A 22,207-nucleotide genomic window follows, 5' to 3' on the forward strand; every position below is an offset into this window, starting at 1 on the left:
AATCAAACACGTAAAAAGTTCTTCAGTTTGCAACACTTTTTTAACTTTATTTTCTTCAAATACTCAGAATTCTGTATTGCGAGAAAAGTCACATTTAACCTGCAATGGCTTTAAGAAATTTCCTAGCATTTGCCAGAATTTCAAATAAAGCAATCTGCCAAGTCTCAAGATAAGCGCTCACCTGCAACAAATGCGATTCAGAGCAAGCGTGAAGGAAAAAAAAATGAAGAAAATAACCGTAAAAGTCAAACAGAAATGCGGTGGAAAATGATTTCCACGAAAAGAAAATAAATTTTCAGCGCCGCGCGCGCAAATCAGAAATTCAATGACAAAACGATAAAAACACTTGCGAACTTCAAGCTGATTAAATAATTCAGTATTTTTATGAATTGCTTAGCGACGGAAATAAAAATAATAAAAAACGTGCAAGTCAGGATATCTTTGACACACCGAAGATTTAGTACACTTGCCTTTTGCAGATGTGTGAGAATAGTGAAGCTTCTGAGGCTTCTGAAGCAGAGTTCGATGAAAATATGTTAAAAAACTAACTGATTTTTCAACAGATCGTTCCCCTAGCCATATGATATAGTACTCTTGGTTTAGTCTAGATATTTTGTTAAACAAGAAAGCTTTTCCTATGGCAACTGTATGGCATGGTAGTCCAATCCAGCCGGGGCCGACATATGTACAGCCTGCAAACAGAGAGAAGGACCTTATCGAAGTTTCAGGATGATAGCCTTTTAACTGAGAGTGTAGCTCGCATGGCAACAGACAGACGGACATGGCTATCATATACCTAATAGGTTCCGCGATGTCTCTTCTTCATGACAAAGTTATAATACCTTGTGTTAGGGCATAAGAAACCTAAGAATTTGGAAATAAAAGTAAAAAGAAGCTGTCACAATCCAAATACCGACAGCAGCTGCGTTTGATGCGCCGCAAAGCAGTAAAAATACCAATAAAAGTGGAGAGAAAAATAAAGCAGACGCGAAGTATGTCATATTAAAATCGGGTTTCGGTATTCAGGCAAATGCGCATAAAAGAGAAAAACTCACCGGACGTTCAATAAAGAAACAAAAAAAAAAAAAACTGCCCAGCATTGTCATTAAAAATTAACGTTTATTTAAAAAGGCAAAAAGCTGCCGTCGCCGCAATCGGCTTTAAAACGACGAAAAAAACAAAAGGCATAAAAAAAAAATGGCAAACTTGTCAACGAGCTCAAAATGAATAAAATGAGAAGCGAAAAAGGCCAATGCGGTTCTTGAGTTTGAGCAGAGAAGGGTAAAAAACAAAAAAAAAAAAAACCAAAGCAGCTTGTGACAAATGAGCGGCAAGAATCTGTCAAGCGTCGCCCTGTTGCTGCAGCCAGGCTTAAGGTGCGCGGGTCAAAAGGTCAATGCATAATTTGTCCGACCACACCTAGGCCAGCTGCAAAAGGACCGCAAAACACAGAAGAAAAAAAACAGCTAATTCAATTAATTAGAGCCTTTGATGAGCAACAAACATATATGTGTGCTATAATAAGAGGAGAACGTGAAGTTGCTCGTTAAATAAACACAACTCAATTGTGTTTACCTTCAGCCCAAAGGTTAAAGTGCATGGCATTCAATCTGCAGATAATTTGATTCATTAAGCATATTAAATTATACTTCTTTATATGCTCGCTTTGCATTTGCATTTCCATTTTATTTCCAATTATTAAATTCTCTATTCTACGCTTTGTAGCATACTTTTGTGCAGCTCGTGAATTTTTCGCAGCGCTTTTTTCACTTGCTGCTGCTTTGTGTTTTTGCATTAATTTTTACACAAATTTGCATTTCATTAACAACCAAAAAGAAATCTACTGTTTACGCGCGTACACGAGTCAGCAGGGGAGGGAGCAGGGCGAGATTGGGCGGCATTGCACGGCAGCTGACACGCGTGTTTGGTCTGCTCTAGTTGAATGAAAAGTAAATTTACAAAACGTGCTGCTATCTCTAAGGGTTGAAAGAGGGCTGCGAAAAGAAAGGGAAAGCATCACCAAATGAAAAGCGTTGCAAAGTCGAGTGGCAAAGATGACAACATGTGGCAGCAACAGCAACAGCGACAGCAACAACTACTAAATGCACAACAAGTCGTGAAGCTGAAGCTGTGAAGAGGAGCAGATGACAGGATTGGCAGGCTTTGCCGTGCGCGCACAAAAGCGTGCTTCATTATTTCGTTTCCGTTGCCTTTTGTGGTAGCGCACACACAGCCACAGACACACACACACACACACACATACACACTCACACGCTCACATAGGCAAACCCTTGCGCTTTGTAGGCACCTCTGTGGTGCGTATGTAATTTAGTGTAAATTACTTTGAGAGACCCTCGCAATTTTAGTTTTTGACAGTAATTGACAAACACACACACGCACACCTACACCGTGGCAAGTCAAACAAAATACACACACACACACACTGGCACGTCGTCGTCTGGCAGCATAATTTTTAATTGTATTTGTGCGCCGTGTTATAAACGACGCGCTTCCATTTTACATTCTCAAAGTAAAAACGTTTCCTTGCCCCTGCGCCCCCCCCCCCTCCCCCTCCCCTCTCGACGTCGTCTTCATCTCTTTATGCGCTGCTGTTGCCTTTTAAGGATATTTTGTGAACCGGAAATGGCAAGCAGTGCGTTTTTTTTTCTGCTTCAGCTTGTGCTTTTGTTGCGCCTTTCATATTTCTTTTCTATTTCATTTTTTGGGCAGCGCCTAACAAGAATTCATTACATTTTCGGTTGATGTTTGCTCTGGTGAGCACGAATCGTAGCGGGGCACGAGATGGAAATGGAACACGATGGGCATAATTCATGGATTCAAGTATGAGGTAATTTGTAAAAGAAATGAGCAATTTTCAAGACGGTCGAAAGTGTCCTATTTTCTCTGTCTATTTCCCGAATAGCTACGGCATAAAAGAGCTTAAGATTTCGTGGCAATAGCTTCCTTAGGCTAGGGACAACCTAGCAGCAATGTAAGAAGCTACATCTAAATATATATAATAGTAGGTTCTGATGAATCAACGACTTGCCCATCAACGCACGGCTGAAATATTAGTAGCTAGGAAGCTGAAGTCTTTACTTAAGCTTACCTTTGATTTGAAAATAAAAACTAAGAAGGAAATTTTGAAAGGATTGTCCTCCAAGTTAGGGGAAAATGTTTACTGAAGCTGAATTTTGGATTAAAGCAGAGAATTCAGCAACAATTCGCAAGAATCTATTAAAGAATAAAATAATGATAATAGAAAATAAGCCAGTTATAGGAATCAATCAGTTACAACAACAACAAAAAATTATCTCTTCTGTAACCCACAAAAAAAAAAAAAGAGAAACAAAAATCCTAAACGTTATGAACTTCAAGCTATGCATGCAGGCAACATTAGCCAGTTCAATATTCAAGTAAACTCGCACCCATTTCAAAAAATTAAACTCGCTGTAAAAAGTTGTTAAATGTTTTGCTGCTATTTATATAACAATTGCATGTGGCAAGCAATTTGCAGTTATTTGCCTTAATTTAAACTAAGTACGCAACCAACTTTCATTACTCGCATAATCAACTGCAAAAAGTTGTTGTTGCTGTTTTGCTGCTGTTGTCGACGCATGTGCATAATTTAAGCCAACAAACAAATAGACAAACAGAAAAAAAAGGCGCTTGCAAATAAATGCGAGCAGCTGCAAACAGCGAAACCCAAAAACAAACAACAAAAACAACAATGCAAATAATCCATTAATACGTCTAATCCGGGCAATTCAGCTGCGTATTTTCATTTAAAGCCACGCTCGTTTTTTTTTTTCTTTTAATTTCTTGCTACTTTTACTATTTGGTAAATTTCCATTGCGACTCGGTTGCATAGCCGTGTGGCAGCAGAAGCAGCAGCAGCAGCTAGTTAGAAGCGCAATAAAAAATTAAGCACATGTATTCCAGTTATGGGTTAATAACCCGACGGACTGCTGCAGCAGGAGAACGTCGAGATGCAGCAGCAGGCAGCAGGGGAGACAAGAAATGGGAGGGGCCTATAGCCTAAAGTCGCCACTTAATATTACTAGCAGCACTCGATGCAGCTGCTGTTGCCTTTAGAGAGAGAGAGACGCAGTAAGAGAGCGAGAGGTAGACTGCAATGGCGGCAAATGCAAAATGGCGGCTGCCACATGATGCACGAAGCAGGACGATGGCAACAGCCAAGTTGAGCGTTGAGCATATGCATTGCATGCATATTAATAACACTAAAAACTACAGCAGCAACAGCAGCAGCGCCCACTCAGACAGTGGGACAGACAGGCAGACAGACGGACAGAGGGACTGTGGGAACGAACGTTTGGTTGCGCTGCACAGTGGAACACGAGCAGGGCCTTTGAGTGTGTGTGAGAATTGAATTGCTTCAAGTGCCCTTAAATTGCCCTCATTACATAGACAAACACACACATACACACACATATAGACACACACACACACACACACCTACACACACACATCACAGTCGCCTGGCTGACAGACACTTGAAAAGTGTTGCCACAGCTGCGCATTTACAATATAGCCACGCCCACAGGACCATAGCCAAACGCCCACAAATGCTGCACTCTTACACATGCCACTTTTCATTTCCGGCTCGGCTGGGTGCAGCTAGCCCTACTCCACCCACCCCCGCATTTCTAAACAGGAGCACTCATCTATCTACTTATGTTTTATATTTTATCTTCTTCTCGCTTTGCTTGTGCCTCGTGCACTGCGTTTTTTTTACCCATTTTTGTCGGCATATATTAAGCATACCCCCCGCGTGCAGCGTCTGACCGCCAAAAAGAAAACACTTAAACGTGTTGACATCTAGCGAGAATTTTTAGTTTTATACTCTTGCCGAAGAAGTTGCTTGACTAATCTGTTTAGCTGCGCTTGACTTTGGCTCAAATATCACGTTAATTCGCTTGGAATTTGCTCTATTTAAATGTAAGTGTAGCTACAATTCGTCGTCGAGTCTAGTTTTGCTTTTGTGTTTTGTCTTGCTCTCAGAGAATATATCTTTTTTCCGCTAAGCACTTTTGCTCCGCTTGGTCCGTTCGTCGTTCTCGCAACATTAACTTCAGTCTGGGCTGGTCCTGTGTGGAGCCAACTAAAAGCTCAGCTGTTGGACGCAACAACATTTATGTTGATTTAATTTTTGTTCCATTTTCTAAGCATTTGCCAAATTAAAAGCAACACTGGCGACACAACACAGAAGCTCCGCAGAGCATAGAGTTGAGCCATCCTTGGCATAGCCTTTAGCCTGGCTTTTAATTTGGCCCGGAATGCGGTCAGCACTGGAGCGAGAGCACAGCGAGTGCCTGGAGTAATTTGCCTCGTTGTTGTTGTTTTTGCTTCGGAAATGCACATTTATAATTTTATTACTTGGCTTTTAATTATTTTGCTGAAGCTGCCGCAGCTCAAATGCAGCTGGCAAAAAAATACATGTACATAAACTTAAAGCTTGAAACGTTGACTTTTGGAATTCTAATAAAAATAGCTAAGCATCTAAAATGTCGACACTCAGCCATCGGAGGGAGGGGAAAAATAAGAAAAATATATATAAAATTGCAAGCAGATGACGTCACAAATGCAGCAAGCACCAGAGTTCAATTTAACGTAAATACTTTTCGATGTTCCGAGATTGCGAGAAGTTGTGGATTCTGCGGTGGGTGGGGCTAGCGGACTAAACGGACTGTGTGTGTGTGTGTGTGTGTGTGGTGGTTGCCAGACATCTGCCAAGCTGGCAACGAAAGGCAGCGAGAGCGTACTCCTGTCCGCAGATGCTTAAAAGCAAATACCACGATGCCTCTCTATAGTAAAATGCCATTGGGCTAAAACTACTTAAGGGCATGCCGCGGCAGAAGTTGGCATATGCAAAAGGGACATGACAGGGCCAGGATGCGCAAGGCGGCAGGGAAACGAGCAGCTGACAACAAGAGTGCCAGGAATGTCGAATATGAAATGTGGCCAGATGATGCGCCAAAGTCGGAAACAGCCAAAGGAGCAGCTGCCGGCACCGACGACGACGACGATGCTTTCAAGTGCACTCGAGTGCAACGGTTGAGACGGGCGAGGCGTTTAGGAAATATCGAAACATGGCACAGCATAAGGAAATATGGGAAATAAAGAAAATTCGAAGCAAAATTCGACTGAATGCCACGCCCACTTACTAACTTAAATAAGAGTTATGATTGCGTTTGTCATCTACAACTAGTTAGCAGAGCGCACAGCCGAGCAGCGACCTGCCATAAAACAGGGTATATAGCAATGAAAGCAGCTGAAAGTACAAGTCGGCGATTTATTAGCCTTATCTTTCAAGCTAAATTATGTTTCGAAGCGCAAAACCAAACAGCTCTGATATAAACAAAGATTTAAAAGACCAGAGAATTAAAGATGACAAACGAGTTGTTTGATTTGCATTGACATAGACTGAGTTTATGTGTACTCCAAATTTTCCAAGGAGACGAAAATATTTCAAGAACAATAAATGTACTTTATAAATTAAATACTTTGTTCTTGTCAGAGATAAGAGTTGCTTGGTTTGCATTGACATAGATATGCAGAAAAAAATGAATAAATTTCCAAGAACTCAATAGCTATCAATAATATTTGATTTATGTATCTTGTTGTGCCTTCAAAGTTAGACAACAGGAAAATATTTGATAATATATCCTTGAGTAGAAATCATTATGTGCCACTTGTATAGCATTTTGCAAAGAAAGTAGCTTATTTTGAGCTGTAACTAACTTTGAATAAAGAATAGCGGTAGAGTGTATTACACATATACACAATGATCCTGCCGCTAGTTAGTTATCGCAGTCACAACTTGAAAGCCATTCAACTAACAAAGCGCAGCGTTAGCGACAATAAACATTCTCTGATCCAACAACTGTTTAAGAGGGGGTGAGAAAAAAGAGACAGACAGACAGAGAGAGAGAAGGGGGGAGAGGGAAAGACAGACTAAGCACATTTCCGTCAAACACAATAAGTCGATAAAAAAGAAAACGGAAAAACTATTTTCCAATTTTACCAAAAATGTAGCCAAACGCCAAAAAAAAAGGGGGATGGGGAAGGAGATGCAACACGAAGAGTTGCACATGAGGCCACAATGGCAAAAGAAGTTGCAAGCTGCACAAACACAGATATGAGAGAACCCTACTACCCCCGCCCTTCCACGCCTCACACCACACCTCGCACTAAAAAGAGGCGAATAAAAAAAATTGAAATTTGTAATAGCAGCTGAGGCAGCAAAAGTTGATCCAAAAGCAGCAGCGGGGAAGGGCGGGAAAAAAAGCAAAGCAAAAGAGAAGAAACGGAACATGAAGATGAATTATTAGGAACGTATGCAAAATGGCGCATATGCATTAGGAGAAGTGCACCAGTATATGTGTGCGTTTGTGTGTGTGTGTGTGTGTGTGCGAGAGGCAAATAAATCAAATGTTGCAAATGTGGAAAATGCGCTCGTCCATTTTCTGACCAAGAAACACAGCGCCAAAGATAACATGCGGCGTCATGGCGGAGGGTTGTGGCAGAAGGGAAGCATGCCAAGAGACTTTGAGACATAAAATGTGAGTGGAAGTGTGTGTGTGTATGTGTGCTTGTGTGTGTGTGTGTGTGTGTGTGTGCCTGCGTGTATATCTTGGCTGGCACGTACGCCTTGCGTGAAAGTCACAGCTGCACTTGGCTATGTTTTTAATATGCTAAGCACTTTTTTTATGCATTTTACAACACTATCAATGTGCATGCGAGTGCTCGATGCAGCGACAAGTCACAAATGTGCATATCAATGGATGTGTCAAAAACGTTGCCGAGAGTTAATAATATACTATGTATATACTTAGTCTTGATAAAGGGGGAGGAGGATGGTAGGTGGTAGGGGCGTGGCAGTCAGCTTGCAAAATCCACTTTGACATCTCGCAAGCTGCCAGGCAAAATCCCAATGAAGCTGAAGCTGCTGCTGCAGCAGTTTGTCTGCTCGAAAATCAAATGCGACTGAGTGACTTTCTCTGTCTCTATCACACTCTCTATTCCTCTCTCTCTCTCTCTCTCTCTGTGTCCCGCTTTCTATATAGCTGCCTTCTCTGTTCCATCTCTGGCATACTGATTATGACGCAGATACACGGGCGCAGTGTTCTCTTTGCCATCTGCTGTGGAAGCGGTAGCTTTAGTTGATGCATTGCCAAATAGAAAATTCCAATACAAAATCAAAAGTGGAAAAATTGCAGTCGCTGGAGCTGGGCTCTCAACTCAACTACGTGAGCGAATGCCAGGCATTTTTAATGTAGCTGCCGAGCAAAATACTAAAACAAAATACTTGCACAAATAGTTGTGATAAAGAATTGTATACCATACATTTTTTAATGTATGTAGATCAAGACATAAAACTAGAGTGCTGTGTTAGCTATGTAATTCTCAACTTGTGCTGGCTTTAGCACGCGTAAGTGTTGCATAACGATTTAATATGAAAAGCAGTTCGAACGTTGCTTTAGACAGCGTGTCACTGAAAAATAGTGATTTTACGTAAGATAGTGTTTAGACTAAATGGTTTCTAGACTACCGATGAGCTACTCTAAAAATCCATCAAAAAATGGACTATTAACCAAACTTTTTGCCTTGGCTACAATATTCTTTGGTGTAGATACCAATACAGCCATTAAATTGCCTGCAATTCACACTCGTTTATACCTTTTGTTCAGTAATACAAGTATATATGTAATTTAATACCAAAGAAATCTGCTCTTGCCACACGTTATCAAGGTATGCAGCTTTATTTACTATAAATAAAACTAAATAAGTAGCTTTGGCTTCAGTCTCACCATTAACCAACCAAAGGAGCGCACATTTAACTGGAGATTGTTGTACCTGTTTCGCATTTTACCTTGAATATAGGATAAACATGCATTCATAGCGATGCTTCTGCTCGAAATCCCCTAGCGCAATACCGTGACAATACTAAAAATATTTTAAGAGCCACATACAATAACCATCTAATGCGACCAGAACATGAGGCAATAACAAACTGTGAAATCTTCTCAATTGTGTGGCTGCCTTTGTGTCTCTCCCTATGTGTGTGTGTGTGTGTGTGTGTAAGGATTGTGCGTTAGATGGAGGTCAAAATATATTGTACATGAAGCGGAACCCCAACCGCCCATTTAATCGAGGTTGAAGATTTATGCGAAGCACGTTTCATGTGAAAGTCGTCAGCACGTTACACTCAAGAAAATCAGCTAGCAGCTAACAACACCGACACAACAGTGTTGTTAAACGCCAAATGCAATAATAGCAAACTTCCGTTTGCCAGCAGCCGAGTAAAAACCAGGACAAGGGAATGCAACAAAGGCAAAGCACTTAGCGGTTTACGTTGGCGGTTTGCACAGCTAACAGAGGGTCGAATCCACCAAAAAAAAAAAAAAAAAAAAAAAAATACCACTATGCCTGGTTACAGTTCGACGGTTCAACAGATACCACTGTCTGTCCGTCCGTCCGTCTATCCGCCTGTCTGTCTGTCTGTGTTGTCGCTGCGGTACGGTCTGCTTTTCGGTTTTGGTATACGCTCGCTTGAGCTCGGAGCGTGTACATGTTAGGATTATTCAGCTTTTCACACACAGACACACACGCGCACACTCACACACACACACGTGCATCGAACGTGACAATTTTCGGACAAAGCTAATGATGTGAACATGCAATTTGTATAGAAGCCAGGCAGACAGACTAGACTTGTGGAGGGGCTAGTAGAAGGTTAAATACCCTGGACTGAACTTTGGACAGCTGCTAGCCAGACAAATCTGAATTGTTAATGTGATACAGATAATCTGAAATAGAAGCTCAGGTAAACAAGCCCCAAAGTATGCAATGGAATATAAATGTACTCGTCTAATGACATGACCAGAAACTTACCTGCAAAGAGACAGAGAAAGAGAAGCAGAGATGGGGAGAGAGAGAGAGAGAGAGAGAGAGAGAGAGAGAGAGAGGGAGAGTTTGACACAAAAATATTAGTCAAAATGTCAAAGTTCGTCGAGCAAAGGAAACTTTTTAATAAACATTGATTGGAACAAGCGACAAAAAAGGCAGCAGCAAAAATGTGAAGCAAGACAACAACAATAACGAAAAAAAAACCCATAATAGAAAGCAAGGCAAATCGAAAACGAAAATGAGGAATCTCTGCGACAAAAGGCAAGAAGAGCAAAAAGGGAGAAAAAAATTACTATGATTATCAACGGAAGCTGCAGCCAAAAGATGAAGAGCAAGCTGAACAATGTGACAAGGTCGCTAAAGAGAAAACGGGGCGGGCAACGTGGGCGTGTCCAAGAGGCGGTACGTGGCTGAGCGTGTTATAAATTAATGAAAAGTTGATGGCACTGTCAAAGGCGCCGCCGGCAAAGCAAAATCAAGGGGAAACAAAAAATCGTTGGCAATTCAAAGCGGGACGTACGTAAGTACGAGAAAAACCAAACTTTTTTCATTAACAAAACAAAATTGAACAAAAGTTGATGTCAGGACTTATAAAGAATATCTCTCGGTTGTTGCCCAATGATTTGTCACACACACTCACACACACACACACACACACTCGCTGAGGGTGAAATGTCAACAAATGACGGCTACCAAAGTGTTGAAAGTTGTTTTAATGTTAATGACATTTCATTACAAACGCACAAATGTGCGGGACGTGGGACGAGGGGCAATGAGACTGTAGCTTTGTGTGCTGCTTGTTGAGAAAGCATTGGACATATTTTATGCCCGCCTGGTGCGAAGGGCAGCCGGACAATAATAATACCAACAGTCGACGGCAAATTGAATAATTAAATAATGCATTACGCATACGCAGTGTGGCGCAGCCAAATTGCCAGTGAAGAATTTGCGTTACACTAGTTGCAGCGCAGAGCAACTGCACATTTCATGTGCTGATGATGCGCTGCCACACACACACACACACACACACACACACACACACACATGGGGCTCTACACCTTTCTCTGGGGCATCCACTTCAGTTTCAAGTCTCGTCAGCGTGGCAGGCATTTCTCAACGCTGCGCTATTTTTACAATTTTAGGTTAAAATACTTAAGCCAAGTGGCAGGCAGCGAGTCATGTGAGCCATGACAGCAAGAATAAACACACAAGCACACACACACACACACACACACACGGAGGCACGACAGGAGCCTGTGCTTAAAACTTGGGCAGGCAGCGCCAAGGAGGCTGGTTAGGTTAAACAAGCAGCTGAAGCGTCACAGCGCAGCGAATCTCAAAAGGCTGCTTGATGCCAAAAATAATGCGAATAAAGCCAAGACCCCGATATGCAACTGGAGCAATACGAAGCGCAAATACACTGCAAACAATTTTGTTAAACAAATTCATTTAAGTTGAAAAGAAAGTTTATTTAGGAAATATATGTTATATGTTTCTTATAACGTGAAATTTTAATCAAAAGGTATTTTGTGAATAGTTAAACGAGCTTCGCACCAACAAAAGGAAAGTTGCTGGTTCAATTCAATGCACTCTCTATTCGTTCGTTTTCAGTTGTAATTACTCAACGATCGAAAAGAATATATGGATTCAATGTCGAATAATTGCTTATAATATGTAAATACAATAAAATAAAATGAAGAAAAAGGACTAAGGACTAGGCACTGGCTCAAACGTTAAATTGAATGACAGAGAATATTTCGTTTTCCTTTGGAGACGCGGAACTTCATGGAATAAACAATTTCTTGTTCTTACTTTCATGCATATGCTCAAACGTTGGCCCAAAATCAAAGCAACCCAAAAAGCTGAGTGTAGCGCGGCTTTGGAAGACACTTAGCTGACATCTCGCAAAAAACCTCGAGCTGGGAGCTCCGTACTCAGCAAAAGGTAACAAAGTAGCACACAAATAATTTTTCACACACTAATTAACATGAGCTCGGAATACACCGGGTGCACTCCGAATTGGGAGCATGCTAAACAGAGAGCACCTTAAAACTCAAACTCCACTTGAAGTGAATTTTCTGCATTTAGATTATTTAATCAACATATTGTAATAGGATAAGAGCATCATTGGTAACCCTAGCCAGGGTATTATAGTGTCACTATCTATGTTAATTATAACAGTACGATAAGTAAATATCGATAAAGAAAAGCGGCTGCAGAGAAGAAGTGGAAGGCAGTCTCTCTACAGTACTAGCAGTAAGAAGACGTGTTGTTAAAAATAAAAAGGCAACCCGAACATAAGTTAAATCAACGAAGAAAATCATACTATTACAATATCAGAAGTGGGATTGACTCAGAAAAAAAAAAAAAACACAACAAAATGGAAAATATAAATATAAATGACGTGTCAATAGCGACATTGAAAAGTTGGTTGGCATTACTAAATTTGCCAACAGAGGGTACCAAAACTGAGCTGATGGCGAGATTAAATAAGGTACCAGTGGATATCCGAGACGATGCTGCAAAGGAACTTGAAGTTCAACGTAACAAGGAACAGACAATTGAGGCTCAAAATGAGTTGCAAAACATAATGCAACAACAGCGTGACGAAATAGCAAATGGCGCCGAGATGCTGAAATTGATGCGTCTCGAAATTGAAGCGTCTCGAAAATTCCTAGAAGAATTTCAAGTAACGGTGAACCGCAACTCGCACATCGGCGGGAGCGACGGGGGAGAGCAAGAAAGTGAAGTCGGCGATGTATTGCAGCTAGAGGATGGTCACACTGAAGAAAGACCACGGTCGACGGATGGCAACGCTGGTGCAGCTGATTACACTGGAACGGATGGCAACGCTGGTGCAGCTGATCACGCTGGTGCAGCGGGCAACGCTGGGGCAGCTGGAAGGATCGACGAAAGTGGCAACGCTGTCGGAGGCAACTTAAATAATTGCATCCAAACTGGAGCGATGATGTTAGCCAAGGAAATTTTATTAGAATTTACTGGAGAAAGTGAGGTGCGTAAATGGGTAATGCAATTCTTCAATGTGGCCAAGATCTACAGACTAAATGATATGCAACAGCACTTGCTTTGTATAAGCAAATTGAAAGGCGGTGCTTTGAAGTGGTTGCATGCAGACCCTATGCGCATCATTGCTCCGATTGACGAGATGCTAAATCAATTGGTTTTGGCCTTCGGGGGAGGATTTTCGAAGTCGGAACTACGACAGAAGTTCGAGGATCGGGTTTGGAAACCAGATGAGGTGTTCGCCACATATTTTAGCGAAAAAAGCATATTGGCACAGGACATCAACATTGATGTAGAGGAGTTAATGGAGGGTATTATTCGAGGCATACCTTGCGAAAACTTGCGCACTCAAGCTAGTATGCATTGCTTTACCAATCCGGCTCAAATTTTACGTGCGTTTGCAGCTATAAAGTTGCCAATTAAACGGGTACGAAACCATGTAGTGAAACAAACTGCACAGGAAGCACAGGCGGACAAACAACAACGTTGCTACAATTGCAATGTTAAGGGCCATTGGGCCAAAGATTGTTTAAAGCCCAAACGGGAGGCAGGATCTTGCTATGCGTGCGGCTCAAAGGATCATTTAATAGCAGGATGTCCAAATAAAAAGTATGATATGGAAAACAAATATGTAAGATACTTAAGAATTCATTTTAGTAACTCATTTAACAAATCAATAATTGCAGAATGCCTTATAGACTCTGGCAGCCCTATTTCATTTTTAAAGGAAAAGTTTGTGCCATTAAAAGTAAAGCGTATGCCAGATGCAAATTCGTATGTAGGTTTAAATGAAAGTAAATTGAAAAATTTTGGAAAAATTTTATGTTTTATGAAGAAAAAGTTAATAAATGTTTATTTTAATGTTATAATTGTGGCAAATGAGTCTATGAGGTATGACGCTGTGCTTGGTAGAGATTTTATGGATTCTTTTGGTTTAAATATTGATTTAAGAACATTAAAAATTGTGAACGGGCATAAAGTTGATCACCAGAATAATGGTAAAAATGATATCATAGCTACAAGCTACAAAGAAAAACAAAAAAAAGTGGACGATGAAGATATCAAACACGAGCAAAATGAAACTATATTGTTAAATGATAAAATCGTTAATAAGGAAATAGTCAGTAATGAAACTGGTAGTGATGAATTAGTTAGTGAGAAAATTGTTAGTCCGGAAACGCTTGGTGATAAAGTTGGTAGTGATGAGATAGTTAGAAATAAAATAATTAGTGGTGAAATAGTTAGAAATGAAGTGATTGGGATCGAAACTGTTAGTGATGAGATAGTTAGTTATGGAGAGCTTAAGCTCGAACCTGATAGTGAAGAAGTTGTTAGTGATGAAATTATCTATAATCAAACCGGGATTGAAAAAGTGATTATAGAAGATATAGGAAACAGTGCAGTTAAAATTAATAATCATGTTAATGAAGCGCCAGTGAATAGCGAAATCATGGGAGTGTTAGAAGAGAATTTTGAGAAGGATATCTTAACAATAAGTTGGGAAGATTCTAACAAAAGAGAAAATATATATATTTTAAGTGAAGATATTGATTACAGCACAAAGTGTGAATTTGAAAATTTATTTGAAAATACTTATGTAAAAGCGAAAAGGCCAAATCAGCCAAAATTAAGACATGAGTTAAGCATAAGATTAGAAAACGACAAAGTATTTAATTGTACACCTAGGCGGTTATCTTATATGGAAAAAGAAAAGTTGCAAGAATTATTAGACGACTATTTAAAAGATGGAATCATTAGGCCAAGTTGTTCAGAGTATGCATCACCTATAGTACTAGTGAAGAAAAAAACTGGAGACATGAGGTTATGTATTGATTTTAGAAGACTGAACAAAATTATATGTAGAGACAACTACCCGCTACCATTGATCGACGATTTATTAGACAGACTATGCGGAAAAACAGTATTTTCAAAGTTGGATCTAAAAAACGGGTATTTTCATGTTTTTGTTAATGAGCAATCTATTAAATACACTTCATTTGTTACCCCTTTAGGACAATATGAATTTCTTAGGATGCCCATGGGTTTAAAAACTGCGCCACATGTATTTCAAAGATTTGTTAATAACATATTTTGTGATATGATAAAAGATAATAAGGTAATTGTTTACATGGATGATATTATGATAGCAAGTACAAACATAAAGGAACACATGGAGACCTTAAAGGAAGTGTTTATAAGACTGGTGCAAAACAAATTAGAGTTGAAATTAGATAAGTGTGAATTTTTTAAAAGCAGCGTTAAATATTTAGGATTTGTGGTGGATAGTAAAGGCGTTAGGGCTGATGAAAAAGGGTTAGAAGCGGTTAAATCCTTTCCAATACCAAACAAAATTCAGGGAGTACAAAGTTTCCTAGGGTTATGCTCCTACTTCAGGAGGTTCATTTTAAACTTTTCTATATTAGCTAAACCCTTATATGATTTATTGAAAAAAGATAAGAAATTCAAGTTTGGAGAAGAGGAGTTTAAGTGTTTTAATATGTTAAAAGATAAATTGTTAGAGGCGCCAGTACTATCAATATATAATTACAAAGAAGAAATAGAACTACATTGTGATGCCAGCGCAGTGGGATTTGGGGCTGTTTTATTTCAAAAAAAAGAAGATAGGAAATTACACCCGATTTTTTATTTTTCTAAAAGAACAACCGAAGTAGAGTCTAAATATCATAGTTTTGAGTTAGAAACGCTAGCCATCATTTACGCATTACGCAGATTTCGTATATATCTGCAGGGAAAACGATTTAAAATAATGACAGATTGCAACTCTTTAACTTTAACGCTTAACAAAATAGATTTAAATCCGAGAATTGCTAGATGGGCGTTAGAACTACAAAATTACGATTTTGAGTTAGTGCATAGATCGGGCAAGCAAATGCAACATGTGGATGCGTTAAGCAGATGTTATGAGGACATTTTAGTTATTGAATCCAATAGTTTTGAGGACAATTTAGTTATTTGCCAAAGCAAAGATGACAAACTGGTAGATATTAGAAAGATGTTAGAAAAAGAAGAGCACAAGCTATTCGAAATGAGAAATGGGGTCATTTACAGAAAAACAAATGATGGCAGATTAGTTTTTTATGTACCAAAGGATATGGAAGAACATGTACTTTACAAATATCATGATGAGTTGGGACATGCTGGGAGAGATAAGATGATCGATGCCATTGGAAAGAGTTACTGGTTCCCATATATTAAGGAAAAAGCAATAAAGCATATAGGGAATTGTTTAAAATGCATTGCCTTCGCCCCCAAGACGGGTAAGAGTGAAGGACTATTACATAGCATACCGAAAGGAAACAAACCGTGGGAGATGATCCATATAGACCATTATGGACCAATTAATGCAGGAAGGGCTAATAAATATATATTGGCGGTGGTTGACGGATTTTCAAAATTTGTTAGACTATATACAGCAAAGACAACAAGTACGAAAGAAGCGATTAAGGCATTAAAAGATTATTTCAGAGCGTATAGTAGACCTAAGTTCATTGTATCGGACAGAGGGAGTTGTTTTACTGCAAAAGAGTTTGATGAATTTTTAAAAAATGAGGGAGTAACGCATATTAAAATAGCAACGGGTTGTCCGCAAGCAAATGGTCAGGTGGAAAGGTTGAATAGAGACTTGGGTCCGATGATGGCAAAAATGGCGGAGCCAGAAAATGGTTTACATTGGGATGTTATTATAGAAAATGTTGAATATGCAATAAACAACACACAACACAAAAGCATAAAGAAATTTCCAAGCGAAATGTTATTCGGATTACAACAGAAAGGAAAAGTTGTTGATGAATTAAAAGAAAAATTAGAAGAGTTTACACAGGTGAACACGTGTGATAAAAGAAATTTAGAAAATATAAGAAAGAGTGGAGAAATATATCAAAAAGAAGCTCAAATCAGAAATGAAGAGCGGATTAATAAAAAGAAGAAAGTATCAGTAGAATATAAAATAGGTGACTATGTCATGGTAAAAAATTTTGATAGCACACCAGGAGTTTCAAAAAAGTTAATACCAAGATATAAAGGGCCTTATAGTATAGAAAAGATTTTAAAAAATGATAGATACTTGTTAAAGGATGTAGAAGGCTTTCAATTATCTCGCAACCCGTACGTTGGTATCTGGAATAGCCAAAACTTTAAGCATTGGATGCGAAAATAGGCAATAAGCATTAGTTATAAAGATAGATACACATATAAAAGACAGAGATCGGGAGCTCTCTTTGTCAGGATGGCCGAGTTGTAATAGGATAAGAGCATCATTGGTAACCCTAGCCAGGGTATTATAGTGTCACTATCTATGTTAATTATAACAGTACGATAAGTAAATATCGATAAAGAAAAGCGGCTGCAGAGAAGAAGTGGAAGGCAGTCTCTCTACAGTACTAGCAGTAAGAAGACGTGTTGTTAAAAATAAAAAGGCAACCCGAACATAAGTTAAATCAACGAAGAAAATCATACTATTACAATATATTGCACAAATGAAATCATTTTAGACATTATCGATTGAGCAAATAAGTCCAAAATAAACTGTGAAAGCCACACAAATATATTTAATTATATTCAAATGATTGATAAACAATCGGCTCGATGCAAAGCGAATATCAATGCTAACTAACTGAATTACTTGACGGCAGGCTAAGCAGTTAAATGCTGCAAGTATTTGGCAGTTTAATAAATATTTAATTGGAAATAAGCCTTTAAGCATTTATAATAAATAAATGCTATACAGATTACAATATTCAGCTTAAATAAATGGGCCGAGAATCAATATGCAATGTGTGCTTTTATCAAATATTTCATATAATGCCAAGCTTTGCGGCTGTTTAGTTACTCGAAATGGCTTTTGCTGAAGCTCGTTAAGCTGCTTACATATATACAAATATATATGTATGTAATTCGTGACATATATATATTTTATATTTATATATTTTATATATATATATACAGAGAGTTAAGAGTTGCCTCAATTATAACTTTGCTGTTAATAAGAAAGAAATACTATCTTCGGCAGTTGGAATACCCTTAAAAGGTCAGCTTTTTTTATGACAGATTGCTCCTATTTGTAAAACATAATAAAGTAGTCCAATTTATTACAGTTTTGTGGATATTTTCGCAGTATAGTGTATTAAGTTCGTTGTTGCTGACTTTAGTCAAAATATGTTAATAGTAAAAAGTTTATCAGGCATCAGATTGGGCCAAGGCATGTATATGATATAGCCCCCGATTCCGACATATTTGCTGCCTGTATAATAGAGACGTACCTATGAAAAGTTTCTTGATGTGGTAACAGCTAGAGGGACATGGCCATATCGATGCTGTTGTTGATACTCCTGAGCATGTAATGTATAAAACATATCGAAAAATAATTTGCTTTTGTGCACCTTTGAGCTAGAAAATGTTATACATGAAATACGTCGAGTTAAATGACATTTTTAGACATCTTGATTAGTTCTTCTTCTTTGAGACATGTGTTCTATTGCCTGAGCCCATTTCATGCTGAATAATTACGGAGCATGAAATTGAATTGAATGAAATGCCGTTTCATGAAATTGCTCGCACAACTTTTTACACAATTTTCCTCTTCACCAGTAAGAGAAATAGAAAAAAAGCCCAAACTTTGTCGCACTCGTGTGTGTGTGTGTATATATGTGTGTGTGTTTGTGTCTGTGTGTGTGTCCGGCAGCTGCAACTTTTTTTTTACGTAGAAAAATTAATTAAATGTTCACTGGCATTAAGTTGCACGGCTGTGAACATGCACGGAATTAGTTATCAGCTGGAAAATTCAGGGAACACAGACTGGGTTTTTTATGGATATGGCTTAGTTTAGGATGGCTTAGTCGAGGTCCCAGATGACGCATGGGCAAACCATGGCAAATCACAGCAAATGTTACATTATTTAATATAAAATATTTACTGGCAGATATATATGCGTATATGTATGTGTGTGCACAAAGCGTTTGCTAAACCGAAAAAAAAACATTTGTGAAAACAGTTTTCACTTTGTTTCACCAAAAAGGGGCGTTAGCTGCCTCCTAATTTCCCTAGATTTCAACAGTTTTCCGTTTTTTTTTTTTTTTGTTTGTTAAATTTGCTGGAAACTGGACAGAGACGTGCTTGGGGGTCACAGTAAATTGCAAATGATGAAACTTTGCCCATCATAAACGCCATTTTATGTTAGCCAATATGGCGTCGGACACGTTTCCGGCAATCCCCACTGCTGCTCCTGCAGCTGGCCTCTATCGGGCGTAAATTTTCACTTTTTAGTTGGACCAACTTTTCGCCCATAACGAGGCGACAGTGTGGCAAGGGACGGTGCGGAGATTAACATTTGAGGGGTGATGGGGCAGGAAACGGTTTTATAGGCTAGCCAAACACTAATCGCCATATTTCTGCATCAATAACAATTACCAGGACTCATCAGGACTCTCATTTGTTATGCAAAATCGAGAGCAGAAAACACAACATGAACAACTTTGAGCCAGAATTTTTCCACACAATTTGCTTTGCTCAACTTTGAACTTTCGCACTCAAGTGGCTTTAAAATTCACAGCTCGGCTATCAGCAGGCCAGTGGATTGGGCCACTTAGCCTCGTCACCAGCGACAACAGCAGCAGCAACAACAGCAATTGAGGTGGCCAAATGTATGTCAGCTGTTAATTAGCCGCACTTCACTAGCAGCACCAGCAGCAGCAGCAGCAGCAGCAAAATAATGTATAATAACAATGCATATTCATGGGGCGCAGCTAGTTGTGTGCGTCGGCGACACGTGAGGGCTGCAAAATATTCAAATAAAAAAACGAGAAGAAAACAAGAAAAATTAAATGCTATGTGACCAAGTCACGCATACGCCACGTGAGCCGCGACACGCTCTTTCGCTTGAAAAAGTCCTTGAAACATGGCCAACATCAGGATTTGCCCAGCCCCTAACATTCCCAACCCTTTCAACCCCCCCAACTGGCTTCACTTAATGCTAACCCTTGCGTTTCATGTCACAATATATACAACTATATTAATGTATGTTTTGCGCTCAAAGATCGACAGACCGCGATTATACAAGGCGCTGATCCTAAAGTGAAAGCTGTCGCTTTTATTTGCATAATACAAAATAATTGGCTGCCTCTGGCAAGTGTTTTATTTAGATTAGATTACAGAAAAATTAAGACAGATTTCTGATTGAAGAGAGCCATTTATATAACTTGAAGGCTTTGAGCTGTGAAATTTTCATCTCTGCCCGCAAATAGAATCAATTCGACACAGTAGTTTTATTGGCAAATGAATAAGAAATCTATCTATCTTTTTTAAATAAATAATTATCATATGCTTTATAATAAAGTATTAGGAATCGATGATGAATCGTACGACTAATTCTGATGTTGAATAAAATATGCACTCCGTAATTTGAGAATACGTGTGAAATGTTGTCGATTATAAGCCCATGAACATCTATAAGAGAAACCAAGTGCGAGGTTCTAGTCGGGAGCTCCCTGAACCCTCTTCTTCCAACATCATATGCATATATATATTCTATTTTAAAATCTATATGTTAAGTTTCGTGACTCTGGCTCTTATTATTTACTAATATTGCCCAAAAAACAGTATATCGAAACAAACTCGATCTGCGCGGGCACTAGGAGCACCTACATCTAAGATTTCTCTAGTTCTTTTAGGTTCTCAGATCCTTGCGTTCACGTACGTACGGACAGACAGACAGACGGACAACGCTAGATCGACTCGGCTATTGGTGCTGATCAAGAATATATATACTTTATGGGGTCGGAGATGTTCCCTTTTGCCTGTTTCATACATTTGGATTTTGCACAAATATAATATACCCTTATACCAATTTTAAATGGGTTCAGGGTATAACAAATGATACATTTAAAAATAAACTCTTGCACAGAAAATGTACAAATTTTCATTCAGATATCAATACTCATTGCTGCAATTGTTGCACAATTCCGAAAACCACTCGACCAAAACTATCAATATATGTGCCCAGATATTTATTTATTTCGGCCCAATTTCTTAAGTTTTTAATTATCCTAAAAGTACGGCTAACAATCGGCATAAATTTGCCAGGCAGCGTACAGAAAATTGCAGTTGGAAAATATGTGAAAAAAACACAAAAGAGGCGAAAATACGAAAAGCACAACGAAGAGAAATGAATGAGCTGGTTTTTGTTTGTTGGGGCTGGGGTTGGGTTTGGCTTTGGGTTTGGGTTTGGTTAGTTGTTTGGTTTGTTGTATTGTTGTGCTTGGATCTTGTGCTTGGCCAGCTTATTTGTATTGGGGGCATTTTGCCAATTCATTTTCGCTTCGACTAAAATTAATTAGAAATCAACAAAATGAGCATAAGGCGAAAGCGGAAAACGAAAACACACACAAGCTCGCAGAGACAAGAGGCGAGCGCATTCCTACATAAATCTCGTTGAGCCTGAAATGGCAAAATTAAGCACACATACACGGAGAGAAATGGGAAAACGAAAAGAATAAAACAAAAATTAACATTTTTCACTTGTTACCAAAGTAAGCAGTAAAAATAGCTGCTGTGTTGAGAGGCCAAAACAAAATAAAACCTCCGCCAAACAATGAAAATGAATGAACAATTTGTAGATTTGTATTATTTTCGCTGCTGCTTCTTCTTGAGGAAAATTCGCTGCGAGTTTCGCTAAACTCTGCACCACAGTGCCCAATAATCATTATAATAATTTTATTTTTGCCATCGTAGCCGAAATTTCCATGTAATTACTCAAATTTGCTGCAGCTGAGACGGAGCACAGTTTGCGGCAACTGTTCCAATCAATTCCGATAGCTCTTGTTGTTGTTGTTATTGTTGTAATGATATATATATATATATATTTTCGAGTTGGAGGAGCGGGAAGCATGTCATTATCAACGTCTGCCCGGTGTGCCCAATATTTGTATAATTTGTCTTTATTGTCATTGACATTAGGCACATTTGTTGCGGCGATTATCTGGACAATCTTTAAGTGGGCAAACAGCTGACGCTGCTAATGCCAGCTGAGGGTTGTCGGGAGGGGAGGTGGGGCAGAGCTGGGGGTTGGTTTTGGGTTGCCAGGATTTTAGATTGTGCCTGGCCTGACATTTCTTTACTGTGGTCGCGTGCTGTGTAATTTGTTTGGCTAGCCGGCAAATGAATGCAAATTGTTTCTTGTGCTTGACTCTTAATGAGCGAGAGGGGGTGGTCGGAGAAGTACGTGATTAGTTTACGGAGT

The 22,207-nt window shown here is 39.1% G+C and overlaps 2 protein-coding genes across 8 annotated transcripts in view; one reads left to right on the plus strand and one right to left on the minus strand.

Annotated features, from left to right (window-relative positions):
• Window positions 1–22,207, minus strand: part of shep (alan shepard) — a 189,771-nt gene that overhangs the window by 126,958 nt on the left and 40,606 nt on the right. The gene's annotated exons all lie outside the window — the stretch shown is intronic.
• Window positions 12,034–17,427, plus strand: LOC138911070 (uncharacterized). 2 transcript variants are annotated; one of them, XM_070208132.1, is made up of 2 exons: window positions 12,034–13,585; window positions 13,641–17,427. In XM_070208132.1, the coding sequence occupies exons 1-2, from the start codon at window positions 12,311–12,313 to the stop codon at window positions 13,650–13,652; spliced, it is 1,287 nt and encodes a 428-aa protein (XP_070064233.1). In that variant the 5' UTR covers window positions 12,034–12,310; the 3' UTR covers window positions 13,653–17,427. The 2 variants fall into 2 exon arrangements, with proteins under 2 accessions (XP_070064233.1, XP_070064232.1); XM_070208131.1 differs by having other exon boundaries at window positions 12,034–13,563.

This window comes from Drosophila virilis, chromosome 3 (genome assembly GCF_030788295.1).
Source record: "Drosophila virilis strain 15010-1051.87 chromosome 3, Dvir_AGI_RSII-ME, whole genome shotgun sequence".
NCBI lineage: Eukaryota > Metazoa > Arthropoda > Insecta > Diptera > Drosophilidae > Drosophila > Drosophila virilis.